The 24,836-nt window shown below is 43.4% G+C and overlaps 1 protein-coding gene across 1 annotated transcript in view; it reads left to right on the top strand.

Moving 5' to 3' along the window:
• Positions 1–24,836, top strand: part of ADAMTS20 (ADAM metallopeptidase with thrombospondin type 1 motif 20) — a 257,040-nt gene that overhangs the window by 223,050 nt on the left and 9,154 nt on the right. Inside the window, exons 30-38 of the mRNA XM_019515771.1 lie at positions 3,566–3,739; positions 7,360–7,530; positions 15,442–15,642; positions 15,773–15,902; positions 16,044–16,138; positions 16,234–16,328; positions 16,688–16,821; positions 18,274–18,365; positions 23,702–23,806. Of these exons, the coding sequence (XP_019371316.1) occupies positions 3,566–3,739; positions 7,360–7,530; positions 15,442–15,642; positions 15,773–15,902; positions 16,044–16,138; positions 16,234–16,328; positions 16,688–16,821; positions 18,274–18,365; positions 23,702–23,806 (1,197 nt within the window). The remainder of the gene's footprint in view (positions 1–3,565; positions 3,740–7,359; positions 7,531–15,441; positions 15,643–15,772; positions 15,903–16,043; positions 16,139–16,233; positions 16,329–16,687; positions 16,822–18,273; positions 18,366–23,701; positions 23,807–24,836) is intronic.

Below are 24,836 nucleotides of genomic sequence, written 5' to 3'. Positions count from 1 at the left end.
ATTTGAGCTTAAAATGAATATGTTAGACTTTATCACACAGCATCATAATTTAAGAAAATGTTAGTATATTTAATTACAAAATTTAAAAAAAGATGTCATCAATGTCATCTTGTCGCAATTTGCATCAGGGGCATCTTTACAAGTGCTCCTGGGCGGGGGTTTTGAAGAGCTTTAGTTAAAGTGCTTCCACCACCATTTTGAAAGGCGGGGATGTGTGAATACATGGGACACCAAGGCTGCTGGAGCATGCTAATTAGCACCCTCCAGTAAATTCAATGAATCGAGTGTGCTCCAACATGCTGTAATTACAGTGTGTCAGAGCAGATGTCCTGCACATCTCCAGGCACCCCAAGTGTCCGGTTTTCTATAATTTTGAAGAGCTCCAATTACAGTTCATGCATTTAACGACAACAGCATACCCGTAATCTTTAAAGAATTGAGCAAAATTAAGTGTATCCCTTTAAGAGAAAAGTTTATGTTCTGTGTTGGCTATCCCATTTCAGTGAAACAGCTCAATAAAAGCACCCCAGGATCTGGATGCAACATTGCTGGAATAAGACATAGTTTCTACCTTATAGTTGGTGCAAACAATATCTCTAATTAAGTAGTAATACTGACAATTGTTTCTTTCATAGCACCATATTCTACTTTTAGTGTGACCTAATAATGAATAATCATAAATGTTTACACCTCCAAATGTTTTATACATCATTCTCTAAAAAATAAATGGAGACATCTGATGTTTCAGAGATGTTATATATGTATATATTCATAGATATTAGGGTCAGAAGGGACCTCAGCAGATCACTGAGTCTGACCCCCTGTCCCAGGCAGGAAAGAGTGCTGGGGTCAGATGACCCCAGCCAGGTGCTTGTCCAGTCTCCTCTTAAAGACCCTCAAGTTCGGGAAGAGCACCTCCTCCCTTAGAAGCCCATTTCAGATTCTGGTAACCCTTACTGTAAAGAAGTTCTTCCTGATGTCTAACCTGAATCTGCTCTCTGTCAGTTTGTGTATTGTTCCTAGTTACTCCAAGAGGTGTCCTGGTAAATAGAGCATCTCCTTTCCCTTGCTGTTCCCCCCGATTAATTTGTAGACAACCACAAGATCACCTTTCAGTCTTCCCTTGTGGAGGCTAAAGAAAGTCAGGTTCCGCAATCTCTCCTCGTAGAGCCTTACCTGTAGACCCCTAACCATATGAGTGGCCCTCCTCTGGACCCTCTCAAGGTTATCCACATCCTTCTTGAAGTACAGCACCCAAAACTGGATGCAGTACTTCAGCTGTGGCCTCAGCAGTTCCACATAGAGGGGAAGTATAACCTCCCTGGACCTGTTTGTGATGCACTCGTTAATACAAGATAAAGTGTGGTTAGCTTTACTGATCACTTCAGCACACTGATGACTCATGTTCATTTTGGAGTCAACTATGACTCTGAGATCCCTTTCTGCTACAGTACTGCTTAGAAGGTCATCCCCCCAGCCTGTAAGTGTATCGGTAATTTCTTCTTCCTAGGTGCAGCACTTGGCATTTTTCCTTGTTGAATTGCATCCTATTCTGTTCTGCCCACTTCTCCAACCTGCCCAGATCTGCCTGGATTTGTTCCCTGCCCACTAGTGTGTTTACTTTATCCTATAATTTCGTGTCATCCACAAATTTGGACAGAGTGCTCTCCAGGTCAACAGTGAAGACATTGAACAGCACTCGTCCAAGGATTGAACCTTGGGGAACTCCACTGCCCATATCTTTCCAGGTCAATGCCAACTCATCAATCACCACACTCTGGGTGCATCCCATTAGCTAATTTGCCATCCACTTGACCATGTAATCATCCACATCACAGCCACTCAGTTTATTTATGAGGATAGGATGAGATACCGTATCGAAGGCCTTCTTAAAATCCAGGTAGATTACATCTACCTCGTCCCCATTTTGTGACCCTGTCATAAAAAGACACAAGGTTAGTCAGGCAGGATTTACCTGTTATGAACCCATGCTGGTTGCCCTTCAGCATTATTTTTCCTGCTGAACTCCCACAAATGTGATCCTTACTAATTTTTTCAAAGGTTTTCCCAAGGACAGAGGTGGGGCTAACTAGCCTGTAGTTACTCGGATCCTCCTTCCTCCCCTTCTTGAAAATAGGGACCACATTGGTCCTTTTCCAATCCTCTGGGACCTGACCAGAGAACCATGAGTGCTCAAACAACTATGCCAGTGGTTTTGCTATGACACTAGCCAATTCCTTCAGCACCCTTGAATGAAGATCATCCAGGCCTGCCAAATTAAACACATTCAGCCCCTCCAAGTGTCCCTTCACTAAGTCGGCATTAACAGTTAGTGGCCTGGTTTCCCTCCTGGGCTCGCGTATAAACCAATTGGGAGATTTGTCCTGATCTGTGTTCAGGAATATGGAAGCAAAAAAACACATTGAAGAGCTCAGCTTTGTCCCTCCTATCTGTCATCAATAGCCCTAATCTGCCCTGTAGGGGTCCTATGTTACCCTGCACCTTCTTTTTGCTCCCTATATACCTGTAGAAGGACTTTTTGTTGTCTTTAATTTTCATTGCCAGCCTAAGTTCGATTGCAGCTTTGGCCTTTCTAACTGACTCCCTGCAAATGCGAGCCAAGGAGGTATACTCCTCCTTGCTAGCTACCCCCTGCTTCCACAACCTGTATGCCTCTTTTTTTGCTCCTAGGCTTTCCTGGATTTCCCTGTTCAGCCAAGAGGGTTTCTTGGCCCTTTTGCCCTCTTTCATGCACAATGGGATTGCCTTCTGCGCCCAAAGGATTACTCGCTTTAGGAATGACAGTCCCTGGGGTATATGTATATGTATATATGTATATGTATAAGGTATATGTAGGCCTGACTTTGGAAAGTCCTATGCATATGTTGAACTTTGTATGTGTGAATAGTGACTCTTCCCATTGTGACTTAAGTTACAGAATCACAAAAGGTGCCGGTAGACATGCAGGATGCCTGCTCCGACACACTGTAATTACAATGCATCACAGCAGACTCAATTAATTGACTCTAATTAGTATGCTCTAGCAGCCTCAGTGTTTTGTGTATTCAGCATCTGCACACTTCAAAATGGAGGCAGGGGCACTTTAACTAAAACACATTGTACAAACTTTACTTAGAGCTCTCTCAACACCATTTTGAACTGTTGGAAGCTGAGTACACAAGGCACTAGGTCACTTTAATTAGAGTGGCTCCTGAGAACTGCTCTAAGCAAATCCTCCACCCCAGAGCACCTGTAAAGTTTCCCAAAGACCATAAGTCTTTAGAAAATCAGAGTCTTTACTCTGTAAAACTTATTAATTTTATTATTTAAGATGTATTTTAATTGTAATTTTACAGTTTGATAATACATTTTCAAACATAAAGTGAAGAAGGTTTAAATAAACATTGTAAATTATGTGATCAAAACCAATAGAAACTATATATGTGTAATACTGGTAGTATGCAAACACTGGTTTATCAGTGACATGAAGTAATGGAAAATTATATAACATTTTGATGAGTACCTTGTTTCATGTTGTCTTTGATTTTTTCCCCCCCTCTTTTAGTGCTCTGTGACCTGCGGGGAGGGAATTCAACAAAGGGAGGTCTACTGTAGGCTGAAGGGCAGGGGTCAAGTGAATGAAGCAATGTGTAGCCAGGATACACAGCCCCATAGCAAGAGACACTGTTGGCTGCCATCCTGCATGCAGTACCAGTGGCTGGCAGATAAATGGCAAGATGTAAGTATGACCTTTCAATTTGAAAAAGCCATGTATTATTCCATTGGCATCTCAGGCCACCCTGCACGTGCCATGCATCCTGATTTGTGTATTCCTGTTCTTCCTTTATCATACAAGTATTGCACCCTCTGGTGCTTAAGGTACCTGATTTCCTTTCCTGGCAGTACTGTGTATCTTGTATTAGTTCATGTATCAGTCATGGCTCTAGTGAGGCCTACACTGGTCAATGCTCAAAGCCTTTATGTACTGATACATATTAATCAATGGCCGTACTAATCAATGTTCCAGCAAGACTTACGTGGGAAATCCCGATGCTTACCTCCCTCCATTGTGAGAACCGAGATAAACATACTCTTTGCTTCCTGTACCTTAACTACTTCCTGATCCACAAGTGGACCTTTCTGCTAGTTCCATGACAGCCTCATTACCTTAAGAGTCATTGTTGAAAGAATTGGTCAAAATCTTTTTGTGAAGTCCAGATACACTACATCAGCTGGATCATCCCAATCCATGGGCTTGTTGATGCCCAACAAAGAATGTCAGTAGATTAGTAGATACCTGGTACTATTTCTGAACAAGAAAAGGAATTAATTTCTTCAGTGGAGTACCAGCAACTAATTGAACAAGAATCATATAATATTGGAATAACTTCAAAAATTCTCTATAATTTTGCAAGATGGTGGGGGAAAAATAGGAAGTAGTAATTTTAAAGTTACCCTCTGGCACCTACCATCTGCCAAATCTGTATGGAATATCCACTTCTTCTCAACCTGTTTCTAAAAAGCTGATATCAGCCATATGGATATTTCTCTTTCCTCTGGTGGTAAGGTGGCAACTGGCTAGCAATAGTTATAGCAATGGTAAGACCCATCTCATTCCTTATGACAATGAAGGAAAACATTTGGCTGTCAAAAGACGAAGAGTAGTTTTTTCACCTGCTCTTAGTGTCAGAGTATTGAACTACAATATACACCTTACCAACTTCATGTATGGGATACTGACTAGGTCAATCCAAGAGTAATTGGAGGGCTGGCACAAATCAGCTAATTGGTTTTAATAAAAGGTCAAAATGTGGCAAAGTCTGCTCTTAGTTGGTAAATAGTTAACCTGAGTAGTGTCATCATCTGTCACCATTTCTGGTTAAGGTTACCTGCAATTTCAGTTGAAACAAGGCTTAAAATGTTATTTTTGAAAGAAATAAGCTGTTTAGCAACACAACAGATGAATTATTAAGGAAGTTTTAAGATCATATAAACCTAAAAAAGGTAGTAGGCAAAATCATTGGCCTGATTCCTTCTGCCAGATTTTCAATCCTAATGTTCAGAGATCATGAACAATCAGCTTTATTATTTCCTCAAAAGAAAGCATGTAATCAACAGCAATTGGTTTCAGAAGATTAGGAAGTCGTTCTGACAGTATGTGAGAGAGAAGCAGCAACCAGCTTCTACCTCAGCCATGATGTGAAGGTCAAGATGTGTGCTCTGATTTACACTTATCCTACCCACTGATTTTATTTTCTTAAAACAGACTCCTTTTTGTGGATAGGCAGAAATGAGTAACATCAGAGAGTGGATACAGGAAATTACATAAATGGAGTATTCCATTTAGCTCAATACCTTACCTCCACCCAACCTCCCCCAAACACCATTTCTGTTCAGAGATTCCTTTCATGAGTGAGTGTTTGGTATTGAAAATGTTATCCCTGAACCTATCAGGAGAAATAGAGGAGGTACCAAAAGAGCTAGGAGAATCAGGTAGACCCAGAAATATTGAGTCTGTTTATGGCCTGCAGGGTGGTTAAAAGTCCTGTCACTTGTAACAGTGTATCTGAGCAGAAAGAACTTGTTTGTATGCCCCTATCTATATGATTGGCTTTTAAAATCAAAGACTTGTGAAGGTCTTCTAAAAATATTTGACATGTAACTTCACTGTTCAAAGACTTTGGTCTCTTAATAAATGTTAGTTTTGTTTACACCCTTTGCAAAGGATCTCATAACAGAATTCATGGACTCTTTGGAAGGCAAGGCTTTCAGGCAGCAGACCAATTTCAGTATTCAGACTTCTATATTGTACAAGAGTATGCAGAAGACTGGCTATTTTTCTAGGTTTTTTTGCTTAATGACACAAACAACACCTGTTACTCTGCACACTAATCTGCTCATCAGAATTTTACACTAACAAATGGCTACCACCTGGAGACCTTGGAACAGCATACAAACATCGCTAAATATATTAGAGAATGTAATGAGGTCTTTGATTTGGGGGACTCAGTGAGTTCAAGTGGTGACAGTTATCCAATCCTCTGGCCCTAATTTTAATGATAAATCAGAAAACATCCGGGAGCAGCTGTGGTACATGTATGAAGAAATATCAATGATATTGGAGCCCATTCAGTGTAACATGGAGATGCCTCAGCTAAATACCTTGGGTACTATAGAACATTTAGCTATGGGAACATGTTGCTTTGGAGTGCAATACAGGCTGATTTATCTTTTGAATTTACCTCTCCATTATATTGCAGGTAATGATACTGGTTAGTATTGAGAGTGCTATGACCCTGGCACCTTATGGCCTCACAGTATATTACGTAAAATGGTTATAAATGTGATATACTAGATAGAAGTTGTAGAAATTCTATACACAGTTCAGAAATGCTTAGAACACTGATTGCTTTTAACAGGAAATACACATACTTGAAGAGTGAATGTGGATTTTCCTTTCACACCAAACATTTCTATTTTCTGTCTAGGTATTCAGAGCTCTCTATTACAAGCAGAAATGCTTTTGTATTACTGGCTATTCCTGATAACATATTCCATATCTTTGTTACTATTTGTTTGAAGTTCTATTGTTTAAATTCTTGCCCTGCCTGTTCTTTCACAATCCTGGAATACTATACTGTATCTCCTGTAGAAATGGTGGGTCTGCATGTGCTTGCTCATATGTATTCTACTCTGGGGACACTTACACGTTTGTGTTTGAGATTGGATTTTTCTGACCAGCAGCATGCATTGGGCTGTCTCTGTCCGTGGTGCACTTCTACACAATTTTTATTAAAGTAGCATTTAGTCAGTTCATCAAGATTTCTTTATAACCTCATGTTTTTCAATATATTTTTTCTAAAGACTAAGTTATCTGCTCCATGTTGCCGTATTTAATTGCATGCCACCCAAATAAAAAAAAAAAAATCTTGTTTTTGGAAGGCAGAATGAAGACAAGATTTTGCTTTTAACCGAACTGTTCAGAATCAGTCTCCTTGATCAAGGTATACAACCCAGTTTTCAATGGCTAATTTTCAGGGGACAAGATGAATGTGGTATGTAAATAAATATGTTAATTGAAATGCTTTTTGCTTCCTGTTCTTTTACACAACATAGTCATTTTCACTCACCCATTATTCTGGTCTGACATTTTGTCATTTTGAAGTTTTAGCTGACTTTTTTCAGTGTAGTGCTGGTATCTGAACTTTGCAAACAAAATTAATTGTCTGGAGTCCAGACATATTCCATGCTGATATACAGAACAAACATCACTAAAAAATTCTGTTTCAAGGTTTTATTTCATAAATAGATTTGTTCTAGAAACAGTTCAAATGGATAATGTGTTTTTGTCCTACTCAGTGCTCAACATCATGTAGAAAAAAAGAAACACGTCGGAAGGTCAAGTGTGTGGATGAAAACAAAATTGAAGTGAATGAAAGTTTCTGTGATCCTATCACAAAGCCTCCATCAGCCAAGAAATGTTCGCTTTCTCCCTGTAATTATATTGTGATGACCGGAGAGTTATCACAGGTAAATGAATTGTATTGCTATCAGAATTTTTATCTCACTTTATTCATCAAAATGTATTATACCAGTATAAAGAATACATTGTGTATAAAAAGGTGGTATTTTAGTTCAAACCAGAATTATCCAAACTTTTTCCAAGTGGAACATTTATCTCGGGCATAAGTTCTTGTTGTGACTCCAGTATTGTGGTCCTGAGTGGTCATGTCCCGTGACTTTTGCAAGGATTATGGGGATTAGACTTTCAGTAATAAACTATATCTAATTTTAGTGTGAGCTGCTGCTAAAATAAGGGAGTTGCTCTGAGTAGGAGGAACATTGCTGATAATTGATGTTTGAGCTGTGTTAAAGCACTGATGGGTGGGACTAAAGTAGCAGTAAATAAGCAACCTTCTACTGCACCTTGTACTATACTGGGTGCATCTACATGTGAAATTAATGCTCAGTGATAAACTCCAGAGCTGTTTCAACCAGTCAACTGCTCCCAGGTGCAGTGTCTATACATGTGCCTGGGACAGCAGCACTTCGAGCTGCGGCAAAGCAGCCCCGGGCTGACAGCATGCTCGGATGGTCAGTCACAGGCTCCAGGTGGTGGCAGAGGGGCTAGCTGGGGCATAAGGATGCTAAAAAGTAGGGCTAGCACCTTTGTGTTCCAGCTAGCCCCTGTCACTGTCTACATGTGCATTTCAGTGGAGTAGATGACTCCACCATAAGCTAGTACTTTCCCCAATAATATTGGCAGCTAATTAATCTACTACACCCTAATACCAACACTCATGTGCTAGTTGGGTGACCAGGGAGCCTGTTACCAGGGAGCCAGTGAACAGGGACTGCAAACAAGGTAAGCAGTTTGCAAGCAGTTGCTGGGGGCAAGAGGAGGAAAGAGAGAAGCCAGGCACCAAATCCTGGCCAGGGAAGGTAAGTGACCCAGCTACCTGTGCCTTTGGTTTTTCTGAGTGTTTGTTTGGTGGGCTATGTGTGTTTGGGGCATGTACTCTGAGAAGCTGGGAGTGATTGCTGATTGTTGAGCGATTGGTAAATGATTGCTGCCTGGGCCAGACCTCCCCAGGCAACCAGGGTGCCATGAACAGGGACTGCAAACAAGGTAAGCAGTTTGCAGGCAGTTCTCAGGCCAGTTCCTAGGACAGTTCATGGGTAGTAGCATAGTCTATTACCATACAATGGTGGGGATGTGTCCTACCCCACGGCTTCCTGTCTTGGCCCCAGCTCATGCTCCATCCCCCTCTCTACCTCGCACCGCTGAGGACTCCACCCAGATGGAGCCCATGGTTCTGGCCTCCACCCAGACAGAGCCTATGGCTTCAGGCTTTGGGGGCTGCCTGGCATGACTGCCAGCATCTGGGAACGAGAGCAAGGGCACCCCTGTTTGTGGGGTGTGCTCCCGAGTGAGGTCTCTAGAGTGCCAGTTGAGGGAGCTCCAGGCAGAGGTGAGCAGGCTTCCCACCATCAGGGCCCACAAGCAGGAGACTGATGATCACTACCAGGCCCTTCACCTGAAGAACATAGAGGCAAGAGCACACAAGCCCATTAGCCAACAAGGAGACCGACCTAGAATCCCATTCTGGAGTTGCCTGGAAGACGGTCATTTCTGGACCCAAGGCATGCAGCACCAAGGTTACTCCTCCCCTGGAACTGAGAAACAGGTATGCACTTCTCACAGTACCAGCAGAGTCATCCATAGAAGCACCAGCTGTGGAGGAAGGAAGGCAGCCAGCCCCCACAAAGAAGAGAAACAAGGTCATTGTGGTGCACAGCTCCCTCCTGAGGGGAACTGAGGGAGTGGTCTGCCACCCCGAGCCTCTAATCTGTTACATCTGCTGCTTCCCAGGGGCTTGCATCTGGGATGTAGCTGAAAGGACCCCAAAATTTGTCTGGCCCTCCAAGCACTACCCCATTCTCCTCATCTATGTGGGCATCAATGACATGGCCAGGAACAATCCTAGCTGGGTCATGAGAGACTACAGGGCTCTGGGGGCTGTGGTCAAGGGGTCAGAAGTGCAGGTAGTTTTCTCTTCAGTCCTTCTGGATGTAGGTCATAGGTACAGGAGGTATAGATACATAGAAGAAGTAAACAGAAGACTCTGGTGTTGGTGCTATTGTGAGGGCTTCAGTTTCTTCAACTATGGCACACACCTCTGGGACTTCACCCTGTTGGGAAAGGGTGGCATTCACCTCACGCCAAAGAGGAAGAAACTTTTCTCAGCTAGAATGGTGGATCTCCTGGGTAGGGCTTTAAACTGAGATTGCCGGGGGATGGGCCATCAACCACTAGCACAAGCCTGAAAATGACAACCTCAAAACCAGCATCCCAGGGTACAATAGGAAGCTTTCTCTGACACCAGGCAATGGACAGGTTATTCCACAGCTCACCCAAAAGCCTAGAGCCTCCAATGTCAGGCTTAGTTCCCTGTAGTCACCCTGTAACACCAGAAGTATGGGAAACAAGCAGGAGGAACTGGCCCTCCTACTAACCAACAACCAGTACAATTTCATAGGGATCATAGAGAGCTGGTGGGACTGCACCTATGGTTGGACCACAGGCATATGGTTGGACTACAGGCATGATCCCTCTATATAGGAGGGATCATGTTGGGTAGAAGGGCGGTGGAGTTGCTCTCTATGTGAAGGAACATTACATCTGCCTAGAAGTGAAGATTAGAAACAAAGGAGGGCAACTTGAGACCCTCTGGGTCAAGATACAGGGAGAACATGGGGAAGGGGATTTGACCATAGGAGTTCATTACAGACCTTCAAACCAAGAGGAACAGCTCAACCAGGAATTCTCTGGAGAACTGGCTGTGCTCTCAGAGCATGATTGTCATAGGTGACTTCAACTATCCAGACATCTCATGGGATGAGCACTCGGCTAGATCCAGTCACTCACAAAGATTTCTCACTTGAGTTGAGGAGCTCTAACAAGAAGTCTACAGGCCAATCCAGAGCAAGGCACTCCTAGACTTGATTCTGGCCAAAGGGGACAATCTAGTGAGCAACCTGAGGATCAAATGGAAACTGGGTGACAGTAACCATGAGATGATTACTTTCTCCATCCGCTGTAAGTCAGAGAAATTGGCTAGTAAAGTAGAAATCCTTGATTTTAGGAAAGCCAACTTCTGCCAACTTAGGAGATTGGTTGATGTGGCCCTGCAGGAGCATTGTCCGATGAGGAAGGGGGTACAAGAATAGTGGTCATTCCTCAAGAACATGATCCTAAAAGCTCAAAGGAAGTCCATTCCCTTTCATAAAAAAGGAAGCAAAAGGGCTGGGAGACCCCCTTGGCTCAATAGGGAAGTCATGGACATCGTGAAATTAAAATGGGAAGCCTACATAGGATGGAAGTTAGAAATAACTACTAAAGAGAAATACTCAGCAACAGCCTGCACCTATAGGGAGCAGGTCAGGACAGCAAAAGCACAAACTGAATACAGATTGGCAACCAGAATCAAGGACAACAAAAACTCTTTCTTTAGATATATATGAAGTTGGAGAAAAAATAAGGGAAGCATATGATGAATGAAATGGGATGGCTGATAACCAACACTCAGGGCAAAACCAAACTCCTGAATGAATACTTCACATCGGTATTCCACCAGTCCAAGGGTTTTAGCCTGCTTGACAAGATACAGGATTGTCATGGTGGGGGTGACCCCCCCCTCCGCCATTGTTGGCATAGATGTTGTGGGAGAGCACCTACAAAGGCTAAATATCTACAAGTCAACAGAGTCAGATGAATTACACTGGAGGCTGCTAGAAGAACGGGCTGATGTCATTGCATGACCATTGACAAAGTTATTTGAAGACTTGTGGCACTTGCAAGAGGTCCCAGAAGAGTGGAAGAAGGCCAATGCGGTGCCTATTTTTAAGAAAGGGAGGAAGGAGGACCTGGACAATTACTGGCCAGTCAGTTTGAGCTCAATCCCTGGTAAAATTCTGGAGAAAATTATCAAAGAATCCATTACAGACAGGCTAGCAGAAGGCAGTATTCTGAAGAATAGCCAACATGGCTTCATTAAGGGCAGGTCATGCCAGACCAACCTAATTTCCTTCTGTGATCAGGTTACTCGCCACCTGAGTGGGGGAAATGAGGTTGATATCATATACCTGACTTCAAAAAGTTCTTTGACTTGGTCTCTCTTGAAGTCCTCATAAAAAAATTGGAAAAATGTAGCCTCAACTACTTTACGGTCCATGGTAAGACCCAAAAAATATTGATTATGGAACTGAGTCATCATGGCGGAAGGTAACCAGTGGCATCCCTCAGGGTTCGGTACCTGGACCAGTGCTTTTCAACATGTTCATTAATGATTTAGATTTGGTTATTAAAAGTGAACTAGCAAAGTTTGCTGATGACATCAAACAATGGAGGAGCATGGTCATGCTTGAAGACAGGCTGGCAATATAGGCCAAACTGGACATGCTTTTGACGTGGGCGAACCTCAACCTGATGTCATTTAATACGGAGAAATGTAAAGTGCTCTATCTGGGGAGAAATAATTCACAGCACACTTACAAGCTTGGCAGTGCTATGCTTGCTAGAACCTCTTCTGAATGAGACCTGGGTGTCATGATAGACAACAAAATGAGTAAGCAATGCGATGCTGTTGTTGGCAAAGCTAATCAAACACTACCAAGGAACCTCAAGCAAGGTTAAAGATGTCATCATCCCACTCTAGTTGGCCTTGGTAAGACTGCAGCTGGAGTTCTGCATCCAGTTCTGGGTGCCACACTTCAGGAAGGATGTGAAGAAACTTGAGAGATTCCAAAGGAGGGCCACACACATGATTAGAGGTCTAGAAACCAGGTCATATGAGAAGAGGCTAAAAGACATGGGACTGTTCAGCCTGGAGAAGGGAAGAGTCAGAGGGGACTTGATGGCAGCCTATAAGTATATCAGAGGCATACATCAGGGCCTGGGAGAGCATGTGTTCACCAAGGCCCGCCAGGGAAGGCTAATAAATAATGGGCACAAGCTGATTAAAGATTGCTTCCGGCTAGACATAAGGAAAAACTTCTTTACAAATCAAGTACCGAGAGTTTGGAACAGGCTTCCCCCAGAGGTGGTACCCACCCTGGTGATCTTCAGAAAGCCTCTTGACAGCCATCTTGCTGGGGTCATCTGACCCCAGCAGACTTTCCTGCAAAGGAGGGCTGGACCCAGTGATATGTAAGGTCCCTTCCAGCCCTTAAGAACTATGTAGATAGTGACACTTTACTTTGAACCTAATTAGTCAACTCCACAGTAAAGCACATGTGTGATGTACCCACTGGGAACTGATTAAGCCTGGGGTGGGAATGCAAGCAATGAAGGTTACAAAGTAGGGGTGCACCAATAAAGATTTTTTTGACCGATGCTAATAGCTGATTATTAACCAGCCGTAGTGGTTGATACCGATCTGATAACCAATTTACAGGTGTGCAGCTGGGCAGCGTGGAGAGCAGCTCTCTGCAGGCAAGTCTGTGGAGGAGAAGGGGCATGAGGGAAAGAAGACGTGTGGAGGGGGCAGATCGAGGCCCTCACAGTGAAGGAGGAAGTGGAGCAGGGGCTGGGGCCAGGGTGGTGAATGGGACCTGGGGCTTGGGCGTGGAGCAGGACAGAGCCATGGGTGGCTCATCCAGGGGGCCAGTGTCCTGGTGCTTAAAAATGGCTGCAGAGGTGCTTGAACTAAAGCTCATCAAACAAGCTTTAGTTCAAGTGCTGCCACCACTGTTTTTTAAGTGTGGGGACACTTTTAAGTAGGGCAGAGCTGAGCTAAGTAAGGGTGGATGTGGGCTGCCCACTATGGACTCCAGGCTCTCTGCTCTGCTGCCTTTGGCCTGAGAGCCCCATGCCAACCACATATCCGCTGCCTGCCCAGCCAGTGACAGATTAAGATTTACTGGGGCCTGGGGCAAAAAGAAAAATTGCAGGCTCCTCACCAGAAGAGGGCAGGTTCCCTCTGTGCCCACCAGGAGGCTGTGGCTGGGCCCACCCAGCCTTCTTGACACATCTGGGTTGAGCCAGGGGGCATGACCACTTCTGAGATGAAGGCAGCCGCATCCCCAACCCAGCCCAACCTCTTCACACAGTGGGTCTCACACAGCTGGGTCTGTGATCCCCCAGCACTGCAGGACAGGTTGGGGCTGGAGCTAGGGACATGGGCTCTGTGCCACCCCTCTGCCGGCCTCAGCAGGGGAGGGCTCTCACTTCCCATCCTGTCCCAGCAGCACTGGTGCTGGAAGCCACCCACAGATGATGGAGAGTAGAAGTGGGGCTGCCCATGGGGTCTCCTGGCAATAGGCATCCCTGGGAAGTTACCACCACCCACATGGAGCCCCATGCCCACCCCTAGCCTCTGGCCCTGGCCCAGCTGGAGGGGAGGAGGACTGTGCTTCCTGCCCCAGGTATCCCTGGCCAGGATGCCTGCCTGGGCTGTGCTGCCCCTGGTACCCCAGGGGGCACCTGATTGGCAGGGACCCCTGGGCCCAAGCCCCTCAGGCCCATGCATTAATCTGCCCCTGCACCTGGCAGGGGAGCACAACTCACTGCTCCCACTGCTGTCAGGTAGGCAGCCAGCAGACACACAACTGGTGAAAGGCTCCTGAGGGAAATGCATCAGAGTGGAGAGCCCCAAGCCCACAGCAGGCAGCCCACATCTGCCACATGCACAAGTCTGGGGGGCATATGCCCCCCATGCCTCTCCTTGGGGGTGCATGCAGTGACAGGGACCCAACCCCCATACTCCCTGGATGAACCGCCCACAGCTCCATTCCACTCCTGGCCCTAGGGCCCATTCACTACCCTGGCTGGGCAGTGCCCCCAGCCCAAGCTCCTTCCCCTGCCCCACTCCCTCCCTCACTATGGGGGCCTTGATCTGCCTGCCCCCCAATGCCGCTTCCCCTCCACACACTTACCTGCATGGAGCTGCTCTACCTAGTCACGTACAGCCATGTACATGCACGCAGTGTCTGGGGGCCATGGCCAGAAGGCATAATTAATTACATTTACTGGTGAATACTATCAGCTACACGGACAAAAAAAAAAAAGCCAATAGGTGATAATGTAAATTTCCCTTTTATCGGTGCTAATCCCATGTGCAACTGATATATTGGTGCACCTCTATTAAAAAGTCCATTCCACTAGTTCCTTACCACCTTTATATAGCACTTCTCTGGAGCAGGCTGAAGTAGATAAAGTGAATGAGTAATATGACATATGAGAATGATATGTCATCAGCAGAAAGCTCTTTCTTTCTCCGCTCTAGATGGCTCCTACTTCTTTGCAGGTGCTGAAGCATTTCACAGATTTTTACCATTATCCACTGGCAATTCCCTGACTACCCATCTGAAGAATGTGACTAATAGTTAGGGAACAATGGTTTGGTCTTTACCACCAGTATTGTTTATGCACTCTTCTATATTCATATTTTATCTATCTTATATTTTAGCTTTTTTATTGCCTGAACCTTTTTTGGGGAGAGTGGCATATAAAATCGAATAACCAAATAATAAATTCCTTTTTTAAATAGCAAGGAACCTCTCCTGGAGCTTAGTTCAAAGCCCAAAAGTTAATGTGCTCTTCCCCTGGTTCCATCCAAACCTGAACTGTGAGAGGGTAACAGCAGATGCTCTCTCTTAGGAACCAGTGTGGGCTTTGCTGTCAGGAAGTGGCTGTATGGGAATGGGAGGTGGCATAGCTCCCACAAGGGGTCCAGAGATCCTGTATGCATAGCTAACATTGAGCTTCTCTTCTGTACTCCGCTTGATCACCGCTAGGCTCTGTTAGATGGCATATCTGGGAGTATGGGCTACTAAGCTGTATACTCCCATAGAAAAGAGGGTCAGGTTTGTCTTTCCATTAGCGCTAGAAAAATTCTCTCACAAAATACATATATTTTTGTCTGTGGGGTCTTATTTCAGTGTTCGTCCAGCTGTGCACTTGATTACCGGCAGAGGATCACATATTGTGTTGGAATCCATGCTATTCGGAATAATCGTGCCTTTGGTCTTCGACCTGTAGCATATCGAGAATGCCCAGTAATACCTTCCCATCACATTTATAAATGTGATGTCAGGGGATGTTCACACACAGCTACTTGGAAAGTGGGGAAATGGAGCAAGGTGAGTGTTAATGTGCAAGCTAAAACACCATAGTTTTCTCAAAAACAAAATTCATCAGAACAAATTTACAGATATTAATTTTAATGATTATTTTCTTATGAAATAACTTTTGGTTGTTATCTGTTTATAGTGCTCAGTGTTTTGTGGAGCGGGGATAAAAGAAAGAAGAGTAGAATGCATGACTGAAAATGGATTATCCAGTGACTTGTGTCTTTCACGTTTAAAACCAGCATCGAGGAAAATCTGTCATGCAAAAGAATGTAAGAGACTAGATGCTCTCTCTGATTGTTTTTATAGACAAAAACCTATAATTACTTTTGAAGCACAATGATTTGCCAAGTAATTGCTATAATGCGACTCTGCCAACAAAATGTTGATATGGTTTATTCACTCATTTTAAGGTGAGACTCTCATCAGCTGCAGAGAAATCCAAATTAAGAAAAGACTTAAAAAAGATGGTGAATATTTACTTAACGTAAAAGGAAGAATGATAAAGGTATTGCTGCTAATTTATATGATGGGATATTTGTGTGAAACAAAATTTATTTTTATATTAAAAAACATGCTAATATGCTGTATTTTCTTTTTTAGATATATTGTTGGGGCATGCAGTCAGAGAATCCCAAAGAATATGTAACATTGGCTAAAGGTGAAGCAGACAACTTTTCTGAAGTATATGCATACAGGTACAAAAGACTTATTTTCAAAGTTGGTGGATTTCTGACCTTAAATTCTATGTCCATTCCTCGAAAATAAAAAGCAGCTTTTCTTTGGGAAAACACAGTCCTGGAAATGTAGTCATAGTAATATCATTAGAAATTTGTATGCGCCTGCAGTAACTGAGCATTCCAATATTTTATGATTTCAACAGAAGAGATATTGGATTATTCTAAGGCTGCAGTTGGCCCAAAGTAGATGAAAGTCTTACTGTTCAGCAGTTGTATGATATTCTGTCAGTAAAATATAATGATTTGATTGTTCATCAACCTGGTACTACATATTAGAAGTAAGAATAGAGACTACAAACTAACGTATTCTCTTCTAGGTTACAAAATCCATATGAGTGCCCTTTCAATGGCAGCAGAAGGCAGGATTGTGAGTGCAGAAATGACTACCTTGCAGCTGGCTACACTGTTTTTAGCAAAATAAGAGTTGACATAATCTCTTTGCAAATTAAAAGTAAGTATTTATGTATTATTACAGGAATATAATGATATAAGAAGCCTCTTTCAGAATTTGAACTGGCAGTAACTACTGTAAATGCACACTTAAAAACCAATTATGCCATTTATATACAACCCGCACCCCCTTCTAAATTTTAATGGAAATATCATACATAGCTTCAGAGGTTCAAACCTTGAACTTTCATGGGAGTCTTACATACTCATGCATAATTTTCAAATAGTGGAAGCTGTGTATCTGTATTTGTCAAGAACAGAAATATCATAGAAAATAGTTATGTGTTGGAGGTCACATGAATTTGTTTTTGTTTTTTTTAAATCCAGAAATATTGTTGAGGGGCCTGTCAAAGCTCCTGCTTTTTAATTTTTTTCTAAATTGGTACAGAGGTGGTTAGCCTCATTACCCTGAAGTCAGACTGAAGGTAAGGCAGGGTGGCCCCTTATACCTAAGTGCCAACTTTGTTTTTTGCCACTGGGTGCTTGCAGACTTCAAAAAATAAAAAAACCCACAGCACTTTACTTTTAATTCAGTGTGTTCCTATGTCAAGCCCCATGCATGCCCAGAAGAAGCAGCATTTTTCTTTTACCCAGCTCTGCAGCATCTCTAAAGTTCAGTCACTTCAGCAGTGCTTTTATCTTATAGCTGATTGAATCAGCTTTAGCTAAAAGCACCAAAAAGTCCCACTTAATTGCCCAATCTATATAGACATTGCAGAGCCAGGTAGAAGTAACACACTGCTGCTTCCAGTAAAGTGGGTTTTTTGTTCGTTTTGGTGTTTTTTTGGTTTTTTTAACATCTGCAAGTGTGGTTTTGTGGGTGCTGAGCGCCTGCTAATTTTTTTGCGTGGGTGCTTAAGCTCCGGAGCATCCACAGAGTTGTTGCCTATGCCCTTAGATATTGGGTGGCCTAAAGAAGCATGAGTTTTCCAAGGTTGCAGCCTATTTCATCAGATGCTACAAATGGTCCATTCTTAGCATTAGACAAAGTAGGTTGTAAAAATTAATAGATTGTTCCTAGGGTGAAGATAGGTTGTTGTCTGTGACAGATTCTCCTCCTCTGAACCATTTAGTCTCTAAGGCAATGGACAGGCATTACATTTGTAATGCTACACATGCTTTTTTAGCACTGCAAAAACACAAGCATACAGCTGTTCAAGTAGTAAGCAACAGTGAAAACATGGCAAAACCACATCTTTTAAACAGGAACTTCTTGGCAGCGTGATGTTTCCCAGTGCTGCGTGTAGCACCTATGCAGTTAACACTATAGGGTGTGACTCAGTTCTCCAGCATCCCAGAAGTCTTCCCCCTCCTAATCCTACCGTTGTTCCAGGGAATCTATATCTGATTTGACACTACTCCATCATACTTGCCCCAGGATAAGAGACTCAAGCTCATGTGCTTCCACACTGACTTGCTTTAATACTGAATAATTGTCATGTTTGTTTACTAGCTACAGACCTTCTCTTTGCTCAGACTATATATGGAAGAGCTGTTCCTTTTGCGACAGGTGGAGATTGCTATAGTGCTGCCAGATGCCCACAGGTATTTACTGGGGTTTTCTCCCAAAAAGTGTACAAGAAATCATCTATTTTAATATAAATTTTAGTTAGTAGATGCAATCGTGTCTATCTGTCTGTCTGTCTCTCTCTCCAGCATTTGATATGAACCATATAGACAGAGACAACCCAAGTAGGGTGTGGGGCCTGGGGCAAATCAGCCTGTGCAAGGCCCCACCCCTGGGTGCAAGGAAGCCGGCAGCAGATTCAGCAGCAGGGGAGGGGTGTGCCAAGCAGCTGGCCATGCTGAATTCAGCAGTGGATTGGCGGGGGGGGTGGACTGCTGAGTGGCTGGCTGGCTGGCCAGCTGGCCGTGAAGCCGGCAGCAGTGTGGAGTCACTGTGGCCTCTCCACGTGGCTCTGCGGGGCCCCACAAAGTGCAGGGCCCAGGGCAGTCACCTCGATTTGCCCCCCCCCAGGGACAGCCATGCATATAGTATATACCAACAGTGCTCCTGAAGCTTTCCTTTTCTGTGACCCCATAAGAAGTCTCTTTTCCTAGCCCTTCTCTTTCTTTCCCCTTTCTTTAGATCCCCTTTGGGGTAGAAACATCATCTCTCTCTATTTTCTCTGTCATGATTTATGTGGCACAAAATATTCACTTACACAAAGAGGGGCAGAGCTGAGATGTAGATGTCAACATTAGCCAGCCACTAACTGCTCAGCAAAAAAAAAAAAATAAAAGCTTCCCAACAAGTATTTGGGATAGCCTTTATAAACTGGGGAACTCATGAATGACACTGGAAAGCACCGTGAAGAAAGCAAACAGAAGTCCAGCAGTCTCAGGTGCAGAAGGGTGCCAAATATCATCTGTTAGCCTCAGTAGCATAACATAAGATGGGCAAGTGAGAAAGTGTTCTGTGAGGGGGGCCACCTCACTCTCATTACCTGCTTCATGTGCACTTCCCAGCAATGGAGACATTGCAGTAGCACAGGCGGTATGTGTCATGGAGTACAAGCCACTCTGGAAATTATAGTCTTGTAGAGCAGCAGTGGAGTTCACTGCTGCTGGGGGAAGGGGAGAAATGACCCTATAATCAGCAATTTTTTGTCCTCCCAACATGGCAGCAAAAAAAAAAAAAAAGAAATGGGGTGAGTTTTCTTCCAGCAGCAGCAAACTCTGTCACTACAGAGAACTGCAGTTCCCATAATGCCTTTCCATGATATACATGGCTGCTGCTGCTCCTTCATGCTGCCTAAAGGGGGAAGGATGAGAAAGAACTGCTCTTGGCACATTCTTTGCACATTATGCCTCTTAGCCTAATCACAAAAACATCCTGTGGATAGGTTCAGCATGCTAAATACTAAAAAATAAAAAAATGCTCTATGGCTTAATCCAATACTGTTATCAGTGTGCATAACTCCATTCAGTTATATTTATTTGTGCCAGTAGGAATGTGATCCATAGTAATGGTTGGAAAATGAGTCAGCTAAGGACGGACATATTTTTAGATGCAAGTACACATCTATGGGAGGTATACTAAAATGAATGCTCCTGGTTTCTTTCCATGGGCATGCATCACTTCCTTCACACTCAGTCTTTTGAATCCTAAACCTGAACATAATGCATGACAGACAGCAGCTCTGGCATCTGTATAAGCTATTTTCATTTATTGCTATAACATGACATCACTGCAGATAAAATCACTTTATGAAATAAGTATAGAATAGGACTATGGAATAGGTTGATATCATTTGTATGAATTTTCTCCAGATGCTTTTTGTCATAAAAGAAATGTCTTCCACTTCATTTGGTACTCAGAGTGCCACCTTCCCCATACATATCAATGTGTGTCAGCATAACTGAGTATCTGGGTGCTAAATATGCATAGCACTATACAGAAAATAACTTATATGAAACCTGAACAATATACAATTGAGTTTTCATTAAAGATTTTAAGCATCTCTGTTAATACTGGAAGCAAAGTTTGGATGGTTTATATATATCATGAGAACAGCAAAGCAAAAACAGCCCCATCTGAATAACTATAGCACTTTGCATGGGATTTATTTTTGGTAAAACTTAAATATGAGGATCTGTGAAGTTCTGTATGTGCACACTGGCAGAAACTTAGACACAGGGAAATTTAGGATCTACTAAGTTAGATGGCACCCAAGAATCTGAGCAGTGCCTTAAATGTCAGGCATAGGCTCCTAAAATGGCAAATAGTCACTGTGGAGCTAGCTCTTATTTCATGACACTTCATAGTTTCATATTAGGTAGGGTCAGAAGGGACCTAAGCAGAACATCAAGTCCAACCCCCTGCCATGGGCAGGAAAGTTTGCTGGGGTCAAATGACATGGAGGTGATTGTCTAGCCTCCTTTTGAAGACCCCCAGGGTAGGGGTAAGCACCATGTCCCTTGGAAGTTGGTTCCAGCTCCTAGCCATCCTGACCATGAAGTAGTGCCTCCTGCTGTCCAGCCTGAATCTACTCTCAGTCAGCTTATGGCCGTTATTTCTTGTTGCTCCTGGTAGTGTTTGGGGGAGCAGGGACTCTCCCATTGCCTGCTAGTCCCCCTTGGCAAGTCTGTAGGTGGCCACCAGATCCCCTCTCAGCCTTCTCTTGTGGAGGCTGGACAGGTTCAGGTCCCATAGCCTCTCCTCATAGGGCATACCTTGTTGCCCCCTGCTCATGCGAGTGGCCCTCCTCTGGACCCTCTTGATGCTATCCACATCCCCCCTGAAGTGCGGCATCCAGAACTAGATGCAGTACTCCAACTGCAGCCTGACCAATGTCACACAGAGGAGGAGTATCATCTCCTTGTACCTGCTCTTGATGCATTTATGGATGCATGACAGGGTGCCGTTAGCCTTCCTGACCGCGTCCCCACATTGGCGGCCCATGTTCATCTTGGAATTAATAGTGACTCCAAGATCCTTTTCTGCCTCTGTGCTGACAAAAAGGGAGTTCCACTGCCTGTAGGTATGGTGCTGTTTCTTCCTCCGCAGGTGCAACACCTTGCACTTGTCAGTATTGAAACCCATCCTATTCTCATCCTCCCACCTCTGTAACCTGTCCAGATCTAGTTGTAGCCTGTCCCTCTCTTCTAGCATGCTCACTTCTCCCCACATGTTAGTGTCATCTGTGAACTTGAACAAGGTGCTTTTCACCCCCTTGTCCAAGTTGCCAATGAAGATATTGAACAGTGCGGGCCGGAAGACTGAGCCCTGGGGGACCCCACTGCCCACGTCCCTCCAGGTCAAAAATGACCCATCCACCATCACTCTGAGTGCAGTCCTCGACCCAATTAGTGACCCATCTGACTGTAGCCATCGAGACCACAGTTGCCTAATTTTTTAACGAGGATGCGGTAAGAGACAGTGTTGAAAGGCTTCCTAAAGTCCAGAAAGACTATGTCCACCATGACACCTGTGTCCAAGGCTTTTGGGACCTGGTCATAGAAGGCCACCAGGTTGGTTTGAGAGGACCTGCCTCTAATGAACCCATGTTGATTGCCCCTAAGCATAATCTCCCCTACTGGTCCCTTGTATGAAGGTAAGACTAATGGACCTATAGTTTCCTGTGTCCTCTTCCCTCCCTTTTTTGAAAATGGGGACCACATTGGCCCTTTTCCAGTCCTCTGGCTCTTTGCCAGAGCACCACAAGTGCTCATAAAGTTGTGCCAGGGGTCCTGCAATGATCTCTGCCAATTCCCTCAGCACTCTGGGGTGGAGATAGTCAGGACCTGCTGATCTGAACATGTCTAGTCTCTCCAGAAGTTCCCTGACTAGGTTATCACTGACTCTGAGCCTGGCTGCACCTCCCCTGGGCCCGTCCAGATTCCCAGTGGGGGAATTTTCCTGTCCCTGCTCAGAAAAATGGAAGAAAAGAATCTGTTAAAATCTGATCAATATTCCTACATAACACTGCTTTATATGTTGTGTAGCCAATTTCTGTAAATTGTTTTCATGCCATGGTTTGTTTTTCAAAGATGAAAAAAGCAGCAGTTTCCAGCTTTGAATATTTTACTTGCTCTCATATTAATAAACTTGTGTTTGTCATGTCCATCTTTTTATTTTTAAATTTATATTTGCTTTTGTGAAGAATCTGAGATGAATGTAATATTTTGAAATTGTTTTCAGTGCAAAAGATTGCATTAAATAATGGATTTTGCTTAATATTTTCTGTACCTGTGGTGTTAATTTTATGTAAGCAGGGAAATGAGACCTTCACAGTAAGAAAAGAGTGAAGATCAGTGCACTTGCAAAAGGCAAAAGTGATGTATGGATGAAAGAAGGTTTATTTGTAACTGAGTGTGGTCAACCCAATTTCTCTAACGTCTAAAAGTTTGGAACACTATTTTAATCATTTATCCCTCAAGAAAGTAAGCCTCATTAATAATTATAGGTGTCACATCTGTAATATAGAAAATAAAATGAAATCTTCCAATGTTTAATAAGGTAATAAGCAGACCAGTGCAGATAAAATGGAAATTGTTCCCAAAACATTTAGCTTGCTCACTGGAACTAGTATCAGATAATTATTGTAATTTCTTTTTTGATATGGCATAATTAATTATTTATAATTGTGCAATTATTTTTATTTTCTAGTGTTGTTTCCCCACCTTTCTCATATAAAAAAATACTTGATATATCCCAATAAAATATGTTCGTATTAGATTTCAATCCATTTCTCTTGATTAAAGATGTTTGATTATTTTTTATATATACCAGAACTTCTGAATCTTCTACTCTAAACTGAACACCACATCTTTTTGCTTTTGTCTTAGTCAATTTCTATTTAAAATCATGTAGGAAATCACAAATCTAATAATATTGTGTTATCTATCTAATAATATAGTGTTATCTACCAGACTAGAGATAAACATGTTCATTTATTCTCAGATTCAAGAAACAAACTAAGTATAGTAAAATAATTAATCGTGTCAGCATAGACGCTCTTAGGGTCACTTACTTCAAGAGTACAATGTTCAGTAGGTACTGAAACCTAAGTTTATAATGCAGTGTTCATATAAGGACATCTAGGAAAGTTGATCTGAATCAATTATTAAAATAGGTTGTTGAAGTAGTGCTAAACTCTTGTGTGGATATTTTTATTCAGAATGAATATGACCTTAATTCATTTTAGCTTACCTCACTTCCCAAGTGAATGATGCAAAAATGCATTTAGGCCACTTTAATTGTGAGTGTCTAGGGAAGCTTGTATTCAACGAATCCTTTTTTAAATTTACATCTTTAGTTAACTTCCTTGCTTGTCCTTGTGCAGAAAAGCCCTAAGAAATATTTGTTGATTTTCTGATATTGAGTATTTTAAAATTTTTACACAAAGTATGCGCTTTGTCTTCTTTTTTCTTGACAGGGACAGTTCAGCATTAATTTGGCAGGTACTGGACTGAAACTATCCAATACAGCTAGATGGATTGCTCAGGGCAATTATGCAACTGTTGATATACACAGATCCCAAGTAAGTAATATTGTACATTCTTTGTCCATAAGCCTTTCTGCTCACATAAAAAGAGAGCTGTACAGACATTTAAAAGATCTGTTGCAAAAGAGAACTGGCTCTTCTGCAAGAAGTTCAACCAGGTACTTATGAAAGAAGATTTCCCTCCTCCTGACCTAACCTGAATGCCACTTCTCTTGAGTGTGGAGGACACCCGCTATCCTAGGGGTGGGCAATTATTTCAGCTGGAGGGCTGCTTCATGAGTTTTGGTGAGCTATCTAGCTCTGCAAAGGTAGCCCCTCCCCTTGACAGGTGCCCTGCCCCCAATCACCATCTTGGTACCCAAAGTCCCTGCTCCTAGCCCCTAGCCCCTGACCTTGTCACCAGAAGTCCCTGCCCTTGCCCCGGAAGAACTCTTTTTGGGAAGGGCATTTGCTATCTTGGAACCAGAACACCACCCCCCCCCACCTTCTATACTAAAAATCTAACATCCACAGTAACATATTTTAATTTAATTTTAAAAAGATGTTTTTGTCCTGATCTGTGTGTGTTTGCATCATGTATACAGAGGTAGTTGCATAATAGCTCAAAATAAAGTCTTACTCTTGTCTATTGTGGGAGGTGTGGAGGAGTGAGGAGGGAATGGGTGGGTGGGTATGGGGTTTGTGGGGGGTTGTGGGTGTATGTGGGAGGGTGTGGGGGTATGGATGTGGGTGGGTGGGTATGGGGGGTTGTGGGGGGTCTTTGTGGAGATGTGTGGATGTGTTTGGATGTGTGTAGGTAGGCATGGGGTTTGTTGGGTGTGTGGAGAGGGAGGGTGGCTGGTTGTGGGGGTGGGGTGTACATGTGTGTGGTGGGGTGTGTGTGCATAGCAGTGAGCAGGCTCCTTGCAGAGGCACACAAGTGTGTGTTTAGGTGATTGCATGTGGGGAGGGGTGTGAGGTTTGTGGGGGATGTGGGGGAGGGCGTGGGTGGGTGCAGTGTTTGTGGAGTATGTGTGAGGGTGTGGTTGTGGGATTTGTGGGGCAGAGTTTGTGGGTATGGTGGGTG

This window comes from Gavialis gangeticus, unplaced genomic scaffold (assembly GCF_001723915.1).
Source record: "Gavialis gangeticus isolate Ggan-Ray unplaced genomic scaffold, GavGan_comp1, whole genome shotgun sequence".
Lineage (NCBI taxonomy): Eukaryota > Metazoa > Chordata > Crocodylia > Gavialidae > Gavialis > Gavialis gangeticus.
Note: the sequence above shows the minus strand (reverse complement) of the source record. Positions and strands in the feature narration are given on the sequence as shown.